The sequence below is a fragment of the Bicyclus anynana genome, chromosome 3 (genome assembly GCF_947172395.1).
Source record: "Bicyclus anynana chromosome 3, ilBicAnyn1.1, whole genome shotgun sequence".
NCBI lineage: Eukaryota > Metazoa > Arthropoda > Insecta > Lepidoptera > Nymphalidae > Bicyclus > Bicyclus anynana.
The window spans coordinates 18303739-18321175 of record NC_069085.1 but is presented as its reverse complement, the minus strand read 5'-3'; the positions used below and the strand labels follow the sequence as shown (position 1 = coordinate 18321175).

At 35.9% G+C, this 17437-nt stretch overlaps 7 protein-coding genes across 7 annotated transcripts; 2 read left to right on the top strand and 5 right to left on the bottom strand.

Annotated features, from left to right (window-relative positions):
• Positions 1–377: 377 nt before the first annotated feature.
• LOC112049358 (anaphase-promoting complex subunit 13) lies at positions 378–1743 on the top strand. Its single transcript, XM_024087215.2, has 3 exons — positions 378–517; positions 677–948; positions 1603–1743. Coding segments are annotated over exons 2-3 (213 nt in total). The 5' UTR covers positions 378–517; positions 677–736; the 3' UTR covers positions 1604–1743.
• LOC112049356 (rRNA-processing protein UTP23 homolog) lies at positions 511–2269 on the top strand. The gene is made up of 2 exons (XM_024087213.2): positions 511–655; positions 1603–2269. The coding sequence occupies exons 1-2, from the start codon at positions 536–538 to the stop codon at positions 2221–2223; spliced, it is 741 nt and encodes a 246-aa protein (XP_023942981.2). The 5' UTR covers positions 511–535; the 3' UTR covers positions 2224–2269.
• On the bottom strand, positions 2183–4915 carry LOC112049357 (uncharacterized). Its single transcript, XM_024087214.2, has 3 exons — positions 4474–4915; positions 3582–3823; positions 2183–2478 (listed from the first exon to the last, which is right to left on the bottom strand). The coding sequence occupies exons 1-3, from the start codon at positions 4805–4807 to the stop codon at positions 2323–2325; spliced, it is 732 nt and encodes a 243-aa protein (XP_023942982.2). The 5' UTR covers positions 4808–4915; the 3' UTR covers positions 2183–2322.
• A 237-nt stretch (positions 4916–5152) lies between these two features.
• On the bottom strand, positions 5153–7048 carry LOC128199878 (NKAP family protein-like). Its single transcript, XM_052891192.1, has one exon. The coding sequence runs from the start codon at positions 7046–7048 to the stop codon at positions 5153–5155; it is 1896 nt and encodes a 631-aa protein (XP_052747152.1).
• A 360-nt stretch (positions 7049–7408) lies between these two features.
• Positions 7409–9304, bottom strand: LOC128199877 (NKAP family protein-like). The gene has a single exon (XM_052891191.1). The coding sequence runs from the start codon at positions 9302–9304 to the stop codon at positions 7409–7411; it is 1896 nt and encodes a 631-aa protein (XP_052747151.1).
• A 360-nt stretch (positions 9305–9664) lies between these two features.
• On the bottom strand, positions 9665–11560 carry LOC128199876 (NKAP family protein-like). Its single transcript, XM_052891190.1, has one exon. The coding sequence runs from the start codon at positions 11558–11560 to the stop codon at positions 9665–9667; it is 1896 nt and encodes a 631-aa protein (XP_052747150.1).
• A 268-nt stretch (positions 11561–11828) lies between these two features.
• On the bottom strand, positions 11829–17301 carry LOC112049355 (pre-mRNA-splicing factor CWC22 homolog). The gene is made up of 5 exons (XM_024087212.2): positions 16088–17301; positions 15208–15862; positions 14620–14758; positions 13753–13849; positions 11829–13623 (listed from the first exon to the last, which is right to left on the bottom strand). Exons 1-5 carry the CDS (start codon positions 17127–17129, stop codon positions 11921–11923), a joined length of 3636 nt encoding a protein of 1211 aa, XP_023942980.2. The 5' UTR covers positions 17130–17301; the 3' UTR covers positions 11829–11920.
• Between the last annotated feature and the right edge of the window lie 136 nt (positions 17302–17437).

Genomic DNA, 17437 nt, shown 5'->3' with positions numbered 1-17437 from the left:
TCTATGCTCAGACTGCTCAGACGAATTACATGTGAGGGGAACTAAATTATTTACTGTCAAACTGACATCTAATGTTGCAATCGTAGACAGAGAAAGTAACTTCGTTCACGCTTGCATTTCAAGAGGTAAAACTAAAGAGGGTCGAAAGGGGTTGATGAAAGCTTACACTAATTAATTGCAGACGAAGTCGCGGGCGTCTACTAGTAATTCATAATGTAAGTTAAATTTTGATTTGTAGTTTAAATTTATGATCAAGATTGCGGTAGTTGCAAAACACCTCCATGTAATTTGCTCTATGTTCTATAATATCCTCTATATCTGTGGTTCTAATGATAAAAAAGTTAAACTCAACTGTCAATGTCAAAGTGTCAACTCAACTGCTTCATTTGTGGTCTGTGCTCAACTGTCAAATATATAATTTACGTCTTGCATGTGTTTCGTGCGCTTATTTTGTAAAATAAAAACACCATTTTGTGAATTGAATTATTAACTTTCGTCCGTTATCAAAGATATTAAGGTACTTAGCTAATTCAAAATGAAAATCACGAGATACAAGAAAGTCCAAAAGTATCTAAAATTTTACTACAACAACTTTGGTTTCCACCAACCTTACCAAGTGTTGATCGACGGGACCTTCTGCTTTTCAGCTTTTAAAGTGAGTTTTATTTAATTACAGACTGACTTAAGTTTGGAATACTGCTCGTGTCCATTCTTCTGTTAGAAAATATTCCTCAAAATGGACAGTAAATATCGGCGTAATGGACGCCTGATCGATATAGTAGATGAAGAGTGGAAAGCGGAAAAATTGCCTGATGAAGACATCCAGGTGCCGCTGGAAGAGCTACCGGACCCTGAGGCGGATAATGCTGATTCCCACTTGACCCTCAAAGAGCAAAGCATGCGCTGGCAGGAGAACTTCCCAGAACCAGCGAGCAGTAATCTAAACTAGTTAGTAGCAAACACTAATCTAAACTAGTAAGAGAATGATACAGAATGAGTCTTTACAAGCCGCGTAGAGAAGCTGGTGTAACCCAAAAAAAACGAATGTCACGTGACTTTAGCATCCACATTAAGTTGCTATCTACCATATACAAACTTTTTTTTCATAATTTGTATTTCAAGATTTAACACTAACAACAATTGCGTAAATTAATATCATAATAGACTAATAATCAATAACCACCTATAAAAAATACTCCATCTTATATTTTTAGATTTAGTAAACAGTTTTTGAAATATTTAAAAACATAAAACACCATTTTTCTTGAATAATGTTGAAAATTACTGATGTGACGCTTTGTGTCTGACTTGAGAATGTATTAGTTTTTGTATTTGGAATGGCTGCATCACTGCCATGTTTCAGGCACTCTATCTGCCTATTCTTTAATCTGTGGCAGTTTATCTATGCATACAGATGTATTTGCTAGACAATAACTCAGCTTCAATAGCTCCATAACAAAGGGGTCAGGTCATCCCCACCCTTTAGGCTTAAGACTTGTAACCATTATAATAGTAGGTAACAATTGGTCATATTTCATGGATATGGCAAATAATTAAAATTATTTAACAATAATTTGTTTAAAAATATTATATTTGTTACAGGAACACATAGCAATAAGAGAGCAGCTCACAAAATATCTTAACGGAAATGTTAAGCTGCTCACAACTAGATGTATTATAAAAGAAACAGAAAAAATTGCAAAAAAGACTCATGGTGCATTAACTATACTGAAACAATTTGGTATTCATGAATGTGGTCATAAAGAACCTGTCTCCGGCTCGCAGTGTATTTTGTCTATGGTGGGCAAGAAAAATGATAAACACTATATACTGGCAACACAGGATAGGGATTTGCAAGAAAAAATGAGATTGAAAGCTGGTGTACCACTACTTTACCTACATAACAAGTCGCCTACACTTGAAAAACCATCACCTGCAAGTTATGGTAAAGCTGGTCAAAGTTTAGAAGCAAATTCTTCTATATTCATAAGCCCAACTCAAAATGAAGCACTAAAGAACATGAAAAAGTCACTCGGCATCGAAGAAAAGGATGAAACTAAAAAAATAATAGTCAAAGAGAAAAAACAGAAGAACCCAAATCCTTTGTCTTGTAAGAAAAAGAAAACAAAACAAGGCAATAAACAAAATGATAAGAAAGATAAAGTTTTTGAGGGTAGAGTAAAAAAAAGGAAAAAATCTAAACACAAGAATACTTTGCCTTAGTGTTTTGTTGTGGAATAAGTAAATAAAGTTTGTTTTATAATTTAAACACTAGTTTTATTGTAAACAAAACAAAGAAATGAAACTTGAAATACTTAAATATCATTTCATATTAAAAGGCCACATTATCTTCAGTCTATCCACCTCAAATGTAAGGATATGCACGAGTGGCAAGTTGCAGAGGTAGTTGGTATGAAAGTGTGACATGATGTCGTAACACTCCTCAGGCTCAAATACTTCTTGACCATCTGGTGAATCCTGGAAACATTTAATAACCACTAGCAAAATCTTGCAGTTTTACCCGCATAATAGTAGTCCTGCACCAGAAAGCACAGTGTTGGTCGATCCCCCACTAGATGGACTGAGGATATCAAGCAGGTTGCAGGGAGCCGCTGGATTGTCCATCTGCTGTTAATGATGATGACTGGGCTGGCTGGGGTATAAGATATGGTGTCTTCCTTCTAAAAATATTTCAGTAAAATTCTCAAATATTTTAGAGTTGGGTAATTGGTATCTCTGAACTAAAATAATTTGAGGGAGCGGGGATAGAATGAGTATATCTATTGTAAACTGGCTGACGCCCGCCTTTAGTTCCCGTTCACGAGTGAATACGTGGACAAAATTTAGTCTACGACGCTCACAAATAACGTGGCTTTCTAATGGTAAAGGAATTTTCAAAATTGGTTCTGTAGATCCAGACATTACAAAAATTAAAATAAAAACTTGAGAGGTGCCAAGGGACCCCCGGATGGAACGAAGTTCGCAATCGCAATAGCTATCATCGCTACCTTGTAGCTCACCAGCTGTCTCCAGCTTAAAACTATGGCAAAAACATTACCCTCCTTACGCAATCGGCTAAAAAGTGTTGGTTCAACTTTTGGTCTTAATTTTTTCCGTCTAGCCCCCTTTCGCAACGATAGGGAACTTCGTTCCAATAATATTTGTATTAGATGTGCCTTTAAGGTCGTAGCTCATTAGACCCACCCGAGACCCGACCCGCACCACCTCGTCGCTAGGCGTCCATTTGTCGTCGAGAGGTCGACCACGGGTAGACGTCGCGTTGTCCATCAGTGAACCTCGCGTGGTCAACGAATTTCTGACAGTCTACATGTAGACCGCGGGTGGACGCCGCTTTGTCAACTCGCGGTTTAGGCGAGGCATGCATGTCAACAGCGAGCTATCATCGAGTGCTCCACTCGCGGCGCGTGGACACCTCGCGATCGAGGCAATTCGGTGATGGTACGTAGTTGATGTAGTAAGCGCATGCCCATACAAATCCATACGAAGAATACTAATCGAGTCTCTCAAGTCGAGTCGGTCCAATGAGCTACCACCTTTAGAGTAGAAATGTGATACTTCACCTCAATTGTATGTTTAATCATCAAACGTCTAAAGTATTTCCAGACGGCTGCAGGTGATATCCAGTAATACCACTTGAAATACAAGTGGGTAGCCAAATAAATAGACAGCAGGCAAGCAAGTTTGGACACATTAAAGTCTCTCTGGGCTGCGTAGCTTATGGTCTCCATGACAAATATTACGAGAAAATATTTTTCAGTTACATGGTAATTTGTCACAATATTATATCTCACAAGGATTTCAACTACAAAGAGAAGGATTTAGTAATACAAAAGTAAAAAATATCTATTAAAAGTAAAATAAAATCAGGTTCTAAAACGATTCACACATTAAGCAAGCTTCTTAGAACATTGGGCGTCAAGATGTTTAATAAGTACATTTAGGTAGGTATCAGCGCCCAGCGGGAACATAAGGTATCTTCAGGGAAAAAAGAAGGAAGGGATAGAGAGCGCGCAGCGCCTAACTTCGAGTTTACTGAAGGCCGGGAGGCATATAGTTGCACAGTAAACAAAATCAAATCTTAGCTGGATTAATTAGTAGATGCGCAATTCGGCATGTTGCAATTTCACGCCACAGTGCGACTAGGAACTGACGCATCGCATACCTATAGGTACCTGAACCTCAACCTACTATAGTAATTTCCTTCATAGCCTCTTTGGATCATGTTGGGTTGGCCGATAGATGTTGGATCCCTAAGTGCTGGAATGTCGACCCCATACTAAAAAGCGCAGCGACCCCCCACCAGATGGACTGACGACATCAAGTGAGTCGCAGAGATTCGCTGGATGCAGGTGGCTCAGGATCATGATGTTTGTAAGTCCCTAAAAAAGGAGTATGTTCTGCAGTGGACGTCCTTCAGCTGATATGATGATGATGGTGATAAAAAAATACAACCTATCCGTTTCTTATATCCACTATAAGAGTCATCGATATCCATAGCCGCGACCATTTCTATTACATCGTCCTCTTTGATCAAAGTGTCAATCAGTAGACGAAGTATCGGTTCTTTTCCTGGCTTTCTGAAAGGTGGAGCTTCGTTTTCTTTCAGCGAGTGAAAGTAAAACGGCGCAGAGGGCGGCTCGTTTAGAACAACTTCAGATTGTCTTTGCATCCTCGGAACGGAAGCTGCCTTCGTGTTGCATATTGTTTTGGCGTCTTCGTTGGTTTTGTCGTTTGAAATATCAGAACTCGAGCCGCTCATATTTGTGACCATTTTCACAGAACTCATATTCAAGAATTACGCAAATTAATAGTTGAGGGTCAACAAGCTTCACAGAATGTAATGAATATATAAAGTATCCATAAAACTTAGTGATTTTATAGGTACCAACGATTATGAGTACTCTTTGATAGTATATTTAAGAAAAATGACTGGTGTCATTTTGTATTTTTAAATAAAAACTAATACTACCTACACTACAGGTTTTAATGGTATAATGTACGATTATGAAAAAAGCAAAACTCGAAAGATAAAAATCCAGTTTGGCTTATAAAACATTTAATGCCTGCTTTATAAATTTAAATCAGATTTTTACAACTTAAAAACGTAAAACATGTTAATATCAAGTCAATGTTAACGTTCGCGCTTCCGTTCAGAGCGTTTCTCCTTTTTGCTGCTTGTTCTACTCTCTACAAGAAATTTGGAACTTTCTTTGCCTTCAATATCAAATGTGTCCCAGTAACGTCCACCTTTGTTTACAGAACTCTCTGAACTCTCTGAACTGTCTGAGGAATCTGAATCAGCGCTTTCGTCACTTACGTTTTCTTTATCTTTTCTTTTATCACGTCTTTTTTGTTTCCCTTTTTTCGACTTTGATTTTGTTTTTTTGGATTCTTTGCCTGTTTTACGATTCTCCGGTTCATCTCGCCGTTTATGCCGAGAATCTTCCTTGCTATCATCACTATCGTCTCTTTTATGATTACTTTTTTCTTTCTTATGTCTTTTTTCTTTATTTGCTTTCTTCGCTTTTTTATTTGATTTTTTACTCTTTTGCTTATCATTTTGCTCATCATCACTACTGCTGGTACTATCATAATCTTTCTGATCTTTCTTTCGTGGCTCCTCGTTTCTTTTGGAATTTCTTTTTTCATCATTGTGTTTGTTCTTGTTTAGTTGTTTGTCATTTCTGTCGGATCTAGTTTTTTCTGTTTGTCTATGGTCATCGTCTGAACTACTATTTTCATCACTAACTTCATCGCGTCTATTTTTACGATTAGTATCATCTTTATTAGATCGACTATCTATTATCTTTGATTTGTTTTTCGAATCCTTTTTATTATACCTCTCTATTCTATCATTGATCTGGTTTCTTGACTCCCTAATGTGTGTATCTTCGTGATTGTTTCTATCATCACGATTATTTCTGTTTTCTTCGCGTATATATACTTTATTGCCACTTCTTTCTGTTCTTGAATCCCTAGTGTCATTTTTCGGATTCGACTCTTTATTATACCTATCTTCATTATTACGACGATCACGATTGTTTCCGGAGTCCTCGAACTCGCTTCCTTTAGTAGTACGATTATTTCTTCCTTTTCTAGAATCCTGATCGTTGTCTCTTTCTATTTGTTCTCTGTCTCGTTCTCGACCTCTTGAACTATGATTTTGGGCATCATAATTGTTTATGGGCTCTTCATGTTCATTTACGTTACTTTTGCTATTTCTATCTTTTCTTGAATTTTGATTATCGATTCTTTTATCAGACTCTTTATAATCGCGATCTCTTTTTTGTTCCTTGTCATTATCCCCCCCTTCTCTATTCCTAAAATCTTTATTGTTATATCTGTCTTCATTACTGTTTCTTATTTGAAGACTTCTTGTAGCTCCCTCTTGGCGTTCATATTCCTGATTATTGTCATTTCTTTCTGTCCTAGATCCTCGATCATTATTTCTTCTATCTGACTCTACATTATTCTTCCTCCTGTCGTCATTAGGTTTACTTCTATAATCATTTCTGAAATCTCTCTCTGTTTCTCGTCTATAGTCTTGTTGCTCTTTTCTACGATCTTCTCTCCTATCATTATCCTGATGATTTTTACTCCTTTCATTATGCTTATTTCTTTCATCGTTATTATATCGTCCATCTCTTTCTTTGTTAGGTCTTGATTCGTTCCTTCTCGCGTCAGGACCGTAAGTATCATAAAACCCATCATGTCCCCATTTCTCGACATTGTTTCTTTGATTGGAAGAATTTTCAACTTCTGGAGACTTTGTGGTTTTCTTTCCCCTTTTCTTATTATTTTTTTCCTTTTGCTTACTATCAGAGTCTTCAGAGTCTAAAAGTGGAGCTTCGTTTTCTTTCAGCGAGTGAAAGTAAAACGGCGCAGAGGGCGGCTCGTTTAGAACAACTTCAGATTGTCTTTGCACCCTTGGAACGGAAGCTGCCTTCGTGTTGCATATTGTTTTGGCGTCTTCGTTGGTTTTGTCGTTTGAAATATCAGAACTCGAGCCGCTCATATTTGTGACCATTTTCACAGAACTCATATTCAAGAATTACGCAAATTAATAGTTGAGGGTCAACAAGCTTCACAGAATGTAATGAATATATAAAGTATCCATAAAACTTAGTGATTTTATAGGTACCAACGATTATGAGTACTCTTTGATAGTATATTTAAGAAAAATGACTGGTGTCATTTTGTATTTTTAAATAAAAACTAATACTACCTACACTACAGGTTTTAATGGTATAATGTACGATTATGAAAAAAGCAAAACTCGAAAGATAAAAATCCAGTTTGGCTTATAAAACATTTAATGCCTGCTTTATAAATTTAAATCAGATTTTTACAACTTAAAAACGTAAAACATGTTAATATCAAGTCAATGTTAACGTTCGCGCTTCCGTTCAGAGCGTTTCTCCTTTTTGCTGCTTGTTCTACTCTCTACAAGAAATTTGGAACTTTCTTTGCCTTCAATATCAAATGTGTCCCAGTAACGTCCACCTTTGTTTACAGAACTCTCTGAACTCTCTGAACTGTCTGAGGAATCTGAATCAGCGCTTTCGTCACTTACGTTTTCTTTATCTTTTCTTTTATCACGTCTTTTTTGTTTCCCTTTTTTCGACTTTGATTTTGTTTTTTTGGATTCTTTGCCTGTTTTACGATTCTCCGGTTCATCTCGCCGTTTATGCCGAGAATCTTCCTTGCTATCATCACTATCGTCTCTTTTATGATTACTTTTTTCTTTCTTATGTCTTTTTTCTTTATTTGCTTTCTTCGCTTTTTTATTTGATTTTTTACTCTTTTGCTTATCATTTTGCTCATCATCACTACTGCTGGTACTATCATAATCTTTCTGATCTTTCTTTCGTGGCTCCTCGTTTCTTTTGGAATTTCTTTTTTCATCATTGTGTTTGTTCTTGTTTAGTTGTTTGTCATTTCTGTCGGATCTAGTTTTTTCTGTTTGTCTATGGTCATCGTCTGAACTACTATTTTCATCACTAACTTCATCGCGTCTATTTTTACGATTAGTATCATCTTTATTAGATCGACTATCTATTATCTTTGATTTGTTTTTCGAATCCTTTTTATTATACCTCTCTATTCTATCATTGATCTGGTTTCTTGACTCCCTAATGTGTGTATCTTCGTGATTGTTTCTATCATCACGATTATTTCTGTTTTCTTCGCGTATATATACTTTATTGCCACTTCTTTCTGTTCTTGAATCCCTAGTGTCATTTTTCGGATTCGACTCTTTATTATACCTATCTTCATTATTACGACGATCACGATTGTTTCCGGAGTCCTCGAACTCGCTTCCTTTAGTAGTACGATTATTTCTTCCTTTTCTAGAATCCTGATCGTTGTCTCTTTCTATTTGTTCTCTGTCTCGTTCTCGACCTCTTGAACTATGATTTTGGGCATCATAATTGTTTATGGGCTCTTCATGTTCATTTACGTTACTTTTGCTATTTCTATCTTTTCTTGAATTTTGATTATCGATTCTTTTATCAGACTCTTTATAATCGCGATCTCTTTTTTGTTCCTTGTCATTATCCCCCCCTTCTCTATTCCTAAAATCTTTATTGTTATATCTGTCTTCATTACTGTTTCTTATTTGAAGACTTCTTGTAGCTCCCTCTTGGCGTTCATATTCCTGATTATTGTCATTTCTTTCTGTCCTAGATCCTCGATCATTATTTCTTCTATCTGACTCTACATTATTCTTCCTCCTGTCGTCATTAGGTTTACTTCTATAATCATTTCTGAAATCTCTCTCTGTTTCTCGTCTATAGTCTTGTTGCTCTTTTCTACGATCTTCTCTCCTATCATTATCCTGATGATTTTTACTCCTTTCATTATGCTTATTTCTTTCATCGTTATTATATCGTCCATCTCTTTCTTTGTTAGGTCTTGATTCGTTCCTTCTCGCGTCAGGACCGTAAGTATCATAAAACCCATCATGTCCCCATTTCTCGACATTGTTTCTTTGATTGGAAGAATTTTCAACTTCTGGAGACTTTGTGGTTTTCTTTCCCCTTTTCTTATTATTTTTTTCCTTTTGCTTACTATCAGAGTCTTCAGAGTCTAAAAGTGGAGCTTCGTTTTCTTTCAGCGAGTGAAAGTAAAACGGCGCAGAGGGCGGCTCGTTTAGAACAACTTCAGATTGTCTTTGCACCCTTGGAACGGAAGCTGCCTTCGTGTTGCATATTGTTTTGGCGTCTTCGTTGGTTTTGTCGTTTGAAATATCAGAACTCGAGCCGCTCATATTTGTGACCATTTTCACAGAACTCATATTCAAGAATTACGCAAATTAATAGTTGAGGGTCAACAAGCTTCACAGAATGTAATGAATATATAAAGTATCCATAAAACTTAGTGATTTTATAGGTACCAACGATTATGAGTACTCTTTGATAGTATATTTAAGAAAAATGACTGGTGTCATTTTGTATTTTTAAATAAAAACTAATACTACCTACACTACAGGTTTTAATGGTATAATGTACGATTATGAAAAAAGCAAAACTCGAAAGATAAAAATCCAGTTTGGCTTATAAAACATTTAATGCCTGCTTTATAAATTTAAATCAGATTTTTACAACTTAAAAACGTAAAACATGTTAATATCAAGTCAATGTTAACGTTCGCGCTTCCGTTCAGAGCGTTTCTCCTTTTTGCTGCTTGTTCTACTCTCTACAAGAAATTTGGAACTTTCTTTGCCTTCAATATCAAATGTGTCCCAGTAACGTCCACCTTTGTTTACAGAACTCTCTGAACTCTCTGAACTGTCTGAGGAATCTGAATCAGCGCTTTCGTCACTTACGTTTTCTTTATCTTTTCTTTTATCACGTCTTTTTTGTTTCCCTTTTTTCGACTTTGATTTTGTTTTTTTGGATTCTTTGCCTGTTTTACGATTCTCCGGTTCATCTCGCCGTTTATGCCGAAAATCTTCCTCGCTATCATCACTATCGTCTCTTTTATGATTACTTTTTTCTTTCTTATGTCTTTTTTCTTTATTTGCTTTCTTCGCTTTTTTATTTGATTTTTTACTCTTTTGCTTATCATTTTGCTCATCATCACTACTGCTGGTACTATCATAATCTTTCTGATCTTTCTTTCGTGGCTCCTCGTTTCTTTTGGAATTTCTTTTTTCATCATTGTGTTTGTTCTTGTTTAGTTGTTTGTCATTTCTGTCGGATCTAGTTTTTTCTGTTTGTCTATGGTCATCGTCTGAACTACTATTTTCATCACTAACTTCATCGCGTCTATTTTTACGATTAGTATCATCTTTATTAGATCGACTATCTATTATCTTTGATTTGTTTTTCGAATCCTTTTTATTATACCTCTCTATTCTATCATTGATCTGGTTTCTTGACTCCCTAATGTGTGTATCTTCGTGATTGTTTCTATCATCACGATTATTTCTGTTTTCTTCGCGTATATATACTTTATTGCCACTTCTTTCTGTTCTTGAATCCCTAGTGTCATTTTTCGGATTGGACTCTTTATTATACCTATCTTCATTATTACGACGATCACGATTGTTTCCGGAGTCCTCGAACTCGCTTCCTTTAGTAGTACGATTATTTCTTCCTTTTCTAGAATCCTGATCGTTGTCTCTTTCTATTTGTTCTCTGTCTCGTTCTCGACCTCTTGAACTATGATTTTGGGCATCATAATTGTTTATGGGCTCTTCATGTTCATTTACGTTACTTTTGCTATTTCTATCTTTTCTTGAATTTTGATTATCGATTCTTTTATCAGACTCTTTATAATCGCGATCTCTTTTTTGTTCCTTGTCATTATCCCCCCCTTCTCTATTCCTAAAATCTTTATTGTTATATCTGTCTTCATTACTGTTTCTTATTTGAAGACTTCTTGTAGCTCCCTCTTGGCGTTCATATTCCTGATTATTGTCATTTCTTTCTGTCCTAGATCCTCGATCATTATTTCTTCTATCTGACTCTACATTATTCTTCCTCCTGTCGTCATTAGGTTTACTTCTATAATCATTTCTGAAATCTCTCTCTGTTTCTCGTCTATAGTCTTGTTGCTCTTTTCTACGATCTTCTCTCCTATCATTATCCTGATGATTTTTACTCCTTTCATTATGCTTATTTCTTTCATCGTTATTATATCGTCCATCTCTTTCTTTGTTAGGTCTTGATTCGTTCCTTCTCGCGTCAGGACCGTAAGTATCATAAAACCCATCATGTCCCCATTTCTCGACATTGTTTCTTTGATTGGAAGAATTTTCAACTTCTGGAGACTTTGTGGTTTTCTTTCCCCTTTTCTTATTATTTTTTTCCTTTTGCTTACTATCAGAGTCTTCAGAGTCTAAAAGTGGAGCTTCGTTTTCTTTCAGCGAGTGAAAGTAAAACGGCGCAGAGGGCGGCTCGTTTAGAACAACTTCAGATTGTCTTTGCACCCTTGGAACGGAAGCTGCCTTCGTGTTGCATATTGTTTTGGCGTCTTCGTTGGTTTTGTCGTTTGAAATATCAGAACTCGAGCCGCTCATATTTGTGACCATTTTCACAGAACTCATATTCAAGAATTACGCAAATTAATAGTTGAGGGTCAACAAGCTTCACAGAATGTAATGAATATATAAAGTATCCATAAAACTTAGTGATTTTATAGGTACCAACGATTATGAGTACTCTTTGATAGTATATTTAAGAAAAATGACTGGTGTCATTTTGTATTTTTAAATAAAAACTAATACTACCTACACTACAGGTTTTAATGGTATAATGTACGATTATGAAAAAAGCAAAACTCGAAAGATAAAAATCCAGTTTGGCTTATAAAACATTTAATGCCTGCTTTATAAATTTAAATCAGATTTTTACAACTTAAAAACGTAAAACATGTTAATATCAAGTCAATGTTAACGTTCGCGCTTCCGTTCAGAGCGTTTCTCCTTTTTGCTGCTTGTTCTACTCTCTACAAGAAATTTGGAACTTTCTTTGCCTTCAATATCAAATGTGTCCCAGTAACGTCCACCTTTGTTTACAGAACTCTCTGAACTCTCTGAACTGTCTGAGGAATCTGAATCAGCGCTTTCGTCACTTACGTTTTCTTTATCTTTTCTTTTATCACGTCTTTTTTGTTTCCCTTTTTTCGACTTTGATTTTGTTTTTTTGGATTCTTTGCCTGTTTTACGATTCTCCGGTTCATCTCGCCGTTTATGCCGAGAATCTTCCTCGCTATCATCACTATCGTCTCTTTTATGATTACTTTTTTCTTTCTTATGTCTTTTTTCTTTATTTGCTTTCTTCGCTTTTTTATTTGATTTTTTACTCTTTTGCTTATCATTTTGCTCATCATCACTACTGCTGGTACTATCATAATCTTTCTGATCTTTCTTTCGTGGCTCCTCGTTTCTTTTGGAATTTCTTTTTTCATCATTGTGTTTGTTCTTGTTTAGTTGTTTGTCATTTCTGTCGGATCTAGTTTTTTCTGTTTGTCTATGGTCATCGTCTGAACTACTATTTTCATCACTAACTTCATCGCGTCTATTTTTACGATTAGTATCATCTTTATTAGATCGACTATCTATTATCTTTGATTTGTTTTTCGAATCCTTTTTATTATACCTCTCTATTCTATCATTGATCTGGTTTCTTGACTCCCTAATGTGTGTATCTTCGTGATTGTTTCTATCATCACGATTATTTCTGTTTTCTTCGCGTATATATACTTTATTGCCACTTCTTTCTGTTCTTGAATCCCTAGTGTCATTTTTCGGATTGGACTCTTTATTATACCTATCTTCGTTATTACGACGATCACGATTGTTTCCGGAGTCCTCGAACTCGCTTCCTTTAGTAGTACGATTATTTCTTCCTTTTCTAGAATCCTGATCGTTGTCTCTTTCTATTTGTTCTCTGTCTCGTTCTCGACCTCTTGAACTATGATTTTGGGCATCATAATTGTTTATGGGCTCTTCATGTTCATTTACGTTACTTTTGCTATTTCTATCTTTTCTTGAATTTTGATTATCGATTCTTTTATCAGACTCTTTATAATCGCGATCTCTTTTTTGTTCCTTGTCATTATCCCCCCCTTCTCTATTCCTAAAATCTTTATTGTTATATCTGTCTTCATTACTGTTTCTTATTTGAAGACTTCTTGTAGCTCCCTCTTGGCGTTCATATTCCTGATTATTGTCATTTCTTTCTGTCCTAGATCCTCGATCATTATTTCTTCTATCTGACTCTACATTATTCTTCCTCCTGTCGTCATTAGGTTTACTTCTATAATCATTTCTGAAATCTCTCTCTGTTTCTCGTCTATAGTCTTGTTGCTCTTTTCTACGATCTTCTCTCCTATCATTATCCTGATTATTTTTACTCCTTTCATTATGCTTATTTCTTTCATCGTTATTATATCGTCCATCTCTTTCTTTGTTAGGTCTTGATTCGTTCCTTCTCGCGTCAGGACCGTAAGTATCATAAAACCCATCATGTCCCCATTTCTCGACATTGTTTCTTTGATTGGAAGAATTTTCAACTTCTGGAGACTTTGTGGTTTTCTTTCCCCTTTTCTTATTATTTTTTTCCTTTTGCTTACTATCAGAGTCTTCAGAGTCTAAAAAAGAAATTTGCACTAGTTTAAAGTTTCATATTTACATTATCTCTATCATTTAACAAATTATACTTTGTCATAGTTGAAAGCTGCAAGCAAGCTTGTAATATATCACGGAAAATTATAACTTACCACTAGAACTAGAATCACTAGATGAGGAGCTGTCGGAACTGGAATCTGAACTGGAATCACTGTCCAGTTTGATCTCTGTTATAGCTGCTGGAACATTCTAAAAAAATAATTTACTGATTAGAAATTAAAATAAATCAAAATATGAGAACATAAAAAAAAAACCTGTGACTATAATTGGACAAGAATTGAATGACAATAATTGGAAAGTTATTAAGACACTAGCGGACACCCGCGACTTCGTCCGCGTGAAACTCGATGTAAAATTTCAACTACCCCTACCACTTTTTAAATTTTTTCTCTCAAACCTAAGAACCTTCTCCTGACAATAACAAACACATAAAAAAAAGGAAGGGAAGGGAAATATAGATTCATTTTTAAATATATAGATAACAAAGTTTTACCAGCAAGCCTGGCATGTGTCAATGACATAACATCTCAGGATGAGACAGAGGAAATATACTGTAGATCAATAGCTGCAAAATTAAATATCTCTCTCTCTCTCTATAGTTGTTCTTTCATTACTGAACATCGTGGTCCTGGTAAGATCCCAGCCTCCTGCAGGTCCACGCCTTCCATCGGCTTCTGTTGGTGGCCATCACTGCTATAGTGTAGTGCTGTAGTTATAGTGTAGTGGGATGAAGTTCTACACTATAGCAGCGATGAAATTAAATATAATGCCTTCTCAATTGTTGCATTGGGATGAAAGGTATAGCCCATCCTAGGCCAGTGCATTTGGATTAAAACAAACCCAGAATCTTTTATTTGTGATTGAGCAGCTTCAGAGATTGAACAACTCTCAAACTAATTATAAATGTTTCATGATGATGATATAATTTTTGGGCCTTTGAATTACAACTGGACACATACCTTTGGCATTTGCTTCAAATGTTCTCTCAATTCATCGGTTAAACCACCCAGACCAATAGAAGTGAAGAAATTGATTGAGAACCTTGTGTTCTTAGGATTGTCCCGGGGGAATATTCCAGAAAAGGCTGTCTGCAAAGTGCTGAAAAGAATTTTAAAGAACATTAGAACTTCAACTTAACAAATAAAGCTTTTAATAAGGAAAAACATTTTTTTTAGAGATGGTTTACTAAAGGCCTTGCATACTGTAGAAAGAATTTTTCAAATTGGACCTGTAATTCCTGAGATTACCGCGTTCAATCAAACAAACTCTTCAGCTTTATATATTAGTATAGATATTTACTTTACAAAAAAATCAATTATCTTTTTCTCAATTGCTATTCATAAAATATATGATCAATATTTCATTTAATAAAATTAATTATTTCATGTACATTTGTGATTATTTCAAAATATCTTTCAATTATTGCTTCCTAAAAAAAACCATTTATGTATTTTGAATTTAGTCAAAGCTGCAAACATGCTGTATTAGTCAAACTATTATGAAATTTCTCAGCCATTGAATGTGAACCATCTCCGATCAAAACTTACGGGTCCTGCAGGCGATCGTTGAGCTTCTTCAATCCCATATACTCTGCTAGTTCTTGAAACAGTATTTTAATGTATATTCGACTTGAACTTGTGGTGTCTTCTTCATTTAGTTTCACACATTCAAGCACCTCCCAGCTTATTGAGTCAGTGAATAAAAGATGAGCAAAAAATTTACTGACATTTCTAAGTCGGTTCGTATCCAGTCTGTGGGCAGTTGAATAAGAATCTTTAAATATTTCCTCGAAAGGGCCAATGTAAATACGATTTATATTGCAGAATCGTTGTGCTAAAAGTCCATAGAACTTTTCATATGTCCTCTGTTCAGCGCAACAGTCTAAGAACATATGGCATAGCTCTATCTCTTGTCCTGGTTTTAGTTGCATCTTCATTAGCTTGTGAGCACATTCCTCAAAGTCCAAACTTGAGTTTATTGTAAGGTAGATTGTACGACGCAGGGCAACTAAGTTAGTTTCTGTATTATCTATGATTGTCATAGGCTTTTCTTTTTCTTCTTCGTCATCATCAGATTCTTCACTGCCCGATTCCCCAGAACCATCTTCTTCACCAGATTCAGCATCAGAGCCGAGGATTTCTTTGCTCAAAGCTTTGTACTTTTGCTCATTTTCTTCATACTTATCATCAAATTTGAATACATCTGAAATTAAAAAATTAATATTAGGTTAGAGATGGTTAGGTACATGATGAAATACTTATTAGCTAGAAAATTTAAAATTTTACTGTCTCTATCAAGCAAACTAACTTGGGTTATTCAATTCAAATTAAAATCAAGAAGTTAAATTATATGATTTAAATCATTTTGAGCAATTTAACAAGATGATTTCTGTACAATATTAGGAATGAACAAGTAATAAGTACACACTCAGAATATCCTGTGAGTCTGTAGCATCGTCTAACATCAGCAGATGAGTGAACTGATCCTCCTCCGGCACCAACTCCAGCTCCTCAATGACAGCGGGATGGTCCTTGAAGCCATCCTTCCACACTTGGAACATCACCTCTATCATGTACTGCACCCTCTTGTCAAGCTGTCCTTCATGTAAAATGTTCCTCAACATCTCAAATATTGCGTTCACGCCCTTGGAGGAGACCTCTGTAAGTTTCTGGCCACACTCCTTTAAGAATGCTATAGCGACTTCCACAGAGTCATCAGTTGGGGACTCAACAAGTAATGTTAACAGTTCTAATGCAAGAATTTCATGAGCGACCCTCTGGTTGACCAAATGAGCGATAAATGTTGCCGATGATATACAAATAGGTTTATCATTTCTCTTGAAACCTCTTTTAAACTGTATCACTAATCTTTTTAGTAACAACTCGCCGATATTTGGAAATCGGGAGTTTACAGCAGCTACCAGGGCCGCATAAACGTTAGTAAATGTTGGTGAAGCAGCTTGAGCTTGAATCACTGACCTACTTAACAAACCACGTCCACGAACTATGTTCTCTTTTAGGAGCTCTTTGATAATGATGCCAATGTTACCCACGTTGATTTTGTTAATGTGACCGTGGATAGACTTCTTCAAAGCCTCCCACGCGAGTCTTTGGTACGCTGCTGACGTTTTGTCTGTTATTTGCGCTTGCATCATTCGGAGCCGCGCTGGCGGGATGTACGCGCCACCAGTTCTAGTGTTCAGCATGTCGGTTTCTTTCGGTTTCCTCACCGGAGCTGCAGGTTTAAGTTCTTCAGGCTCCTTTGGGACGTAATCGCGACGCCTGTCTTGTTTGGTTGGTACAGGAGATTTTGACTTGGAATGTTTTCTCTTACGCCTAGAATCCCTATCTTGCGCCCGATCCGGAGTTTTGGACCTCGATCTACGCTTTTTAGGTTTTTTCTCTGACCTGTAATCATCACTATCATTGGGTTTATCCTTTTTACGTTTACTCTCCTTGTTGGAATCCATTATTATGCACAAATAAATAAAATTAGTTTAGTCACTTTAGTAAGTGGGTATTTTATTAAACTACAAACAAGAAACGTGTTTTAGATTAGTTAAAATTTAGTTTTCACGTGAAGAAAACAACGAACATGAAATAAATAGCGCATCCATTTTTGCTCAAATAATGACAGACACAGACCACAAATGAAGATGACAGATCACAGATTAAATCAAACACAGATGTCAAAAAATAGATTTAATTGAATTTTTTATTTGTAAAATGGCTTTGAGTTCTAACCTTTTTGTGCCTAAATAGATAGAAAACTTGACAG

What these genes read in the sequence shown, in the direction of transcription:
- LOC128199878 (XM_052891192.1), bottom strand. Translation starts at nt 7,048, where the DNA reads ATGGTCACAAATATGAGCGGCTCGAGTTCTGATATTTCAAACGACAAA.
- LOC112049357 (XM_024087214.2), bottom strand. Translation starts at nt 4,807, where the DNA reads ATGAGTTCTGTGAAAATGGTCACAAATATGAGCGGCTCGAGTTCTGAT. An exon ending in TGGATATAAGAAACGGATAG is followed by an intron (nt 3,824 to 4,473) that starts GTTGTATTTTTT and finishes TTCTCTTTGTAG; the next exon opens with TTGAAATCCTTGTGAGATAT. An exon ending in TGATTAAACATACAATTGAG is followed by an intron (nt 2,479 to 3,581) that starts GTGAAGTATCAC and finishes AAATGTTTCCAG; the next exon opens with GATTCACCAGATGGTCAAGA.
- LOC128199877 (XM_052891191.1), bottom strand. Translation starts at nt 9,304, where the DNA reads ATGGTCACAAATATGAGCGGCTCGAGTTCTGATATTTCAAACGACAAA.
- LOC128199876 (XM_052891190.1), bottom strand. Translation starts at nt 11,560, where the DNA reads ATGGTCACAAATATGAGCGGCTCGAGTTCTGATATTTCAAACGACAAA.
- LOC112049355 (XM_024087212.2), bottom strand. Translation starts at nt 17,129, where the DNA reads ATGGATTCCAACAAGGAGAGTAAACGTAAAAAGGATAAACCCAATGAT. An exon ending in ATTTGAAGCAAATGCCAAAG is followed by an intron (nt 13,850 to 14,619) that starts GTATGTGTCCAG and finishes TTATTTTTTTAG; the next exon opens with AATGTTCCAGCAGCTATAAC. An exon ending in TAGTGATTCTAGTTCTAGTG is followed by an intron (nt 13,624 to 13,752) that starts GTAAGTTATAAT and finishes TTTCTTTTTTAG; the next exon opens with ACTCTGAAGACTCTGATAGT.
- LOC112049356 (XM_024087213.2), top strand. Translation starts at nt 536, where the DNA reads ATGAAAATCACGAGATACAAGAAAGTCCAAAAGTATCTAAAATTTTAC. An exon ending in TCTGCTTTTCAGCTTTTAAA is followed by an intron (nt 656 to 1,602) that starts GTGAGTTTTATT and finishes TATTTGTTACAG; the next exon opens with GAACACATAGCAATAAGAGA.
- LOC112049358 (XM_024087215.2), top strand. Translation starts at nt 737, where the DNA reads ATGGACAGTAAATATCGGCGTAATGGACGCCTGATCGATATAGTAGAT.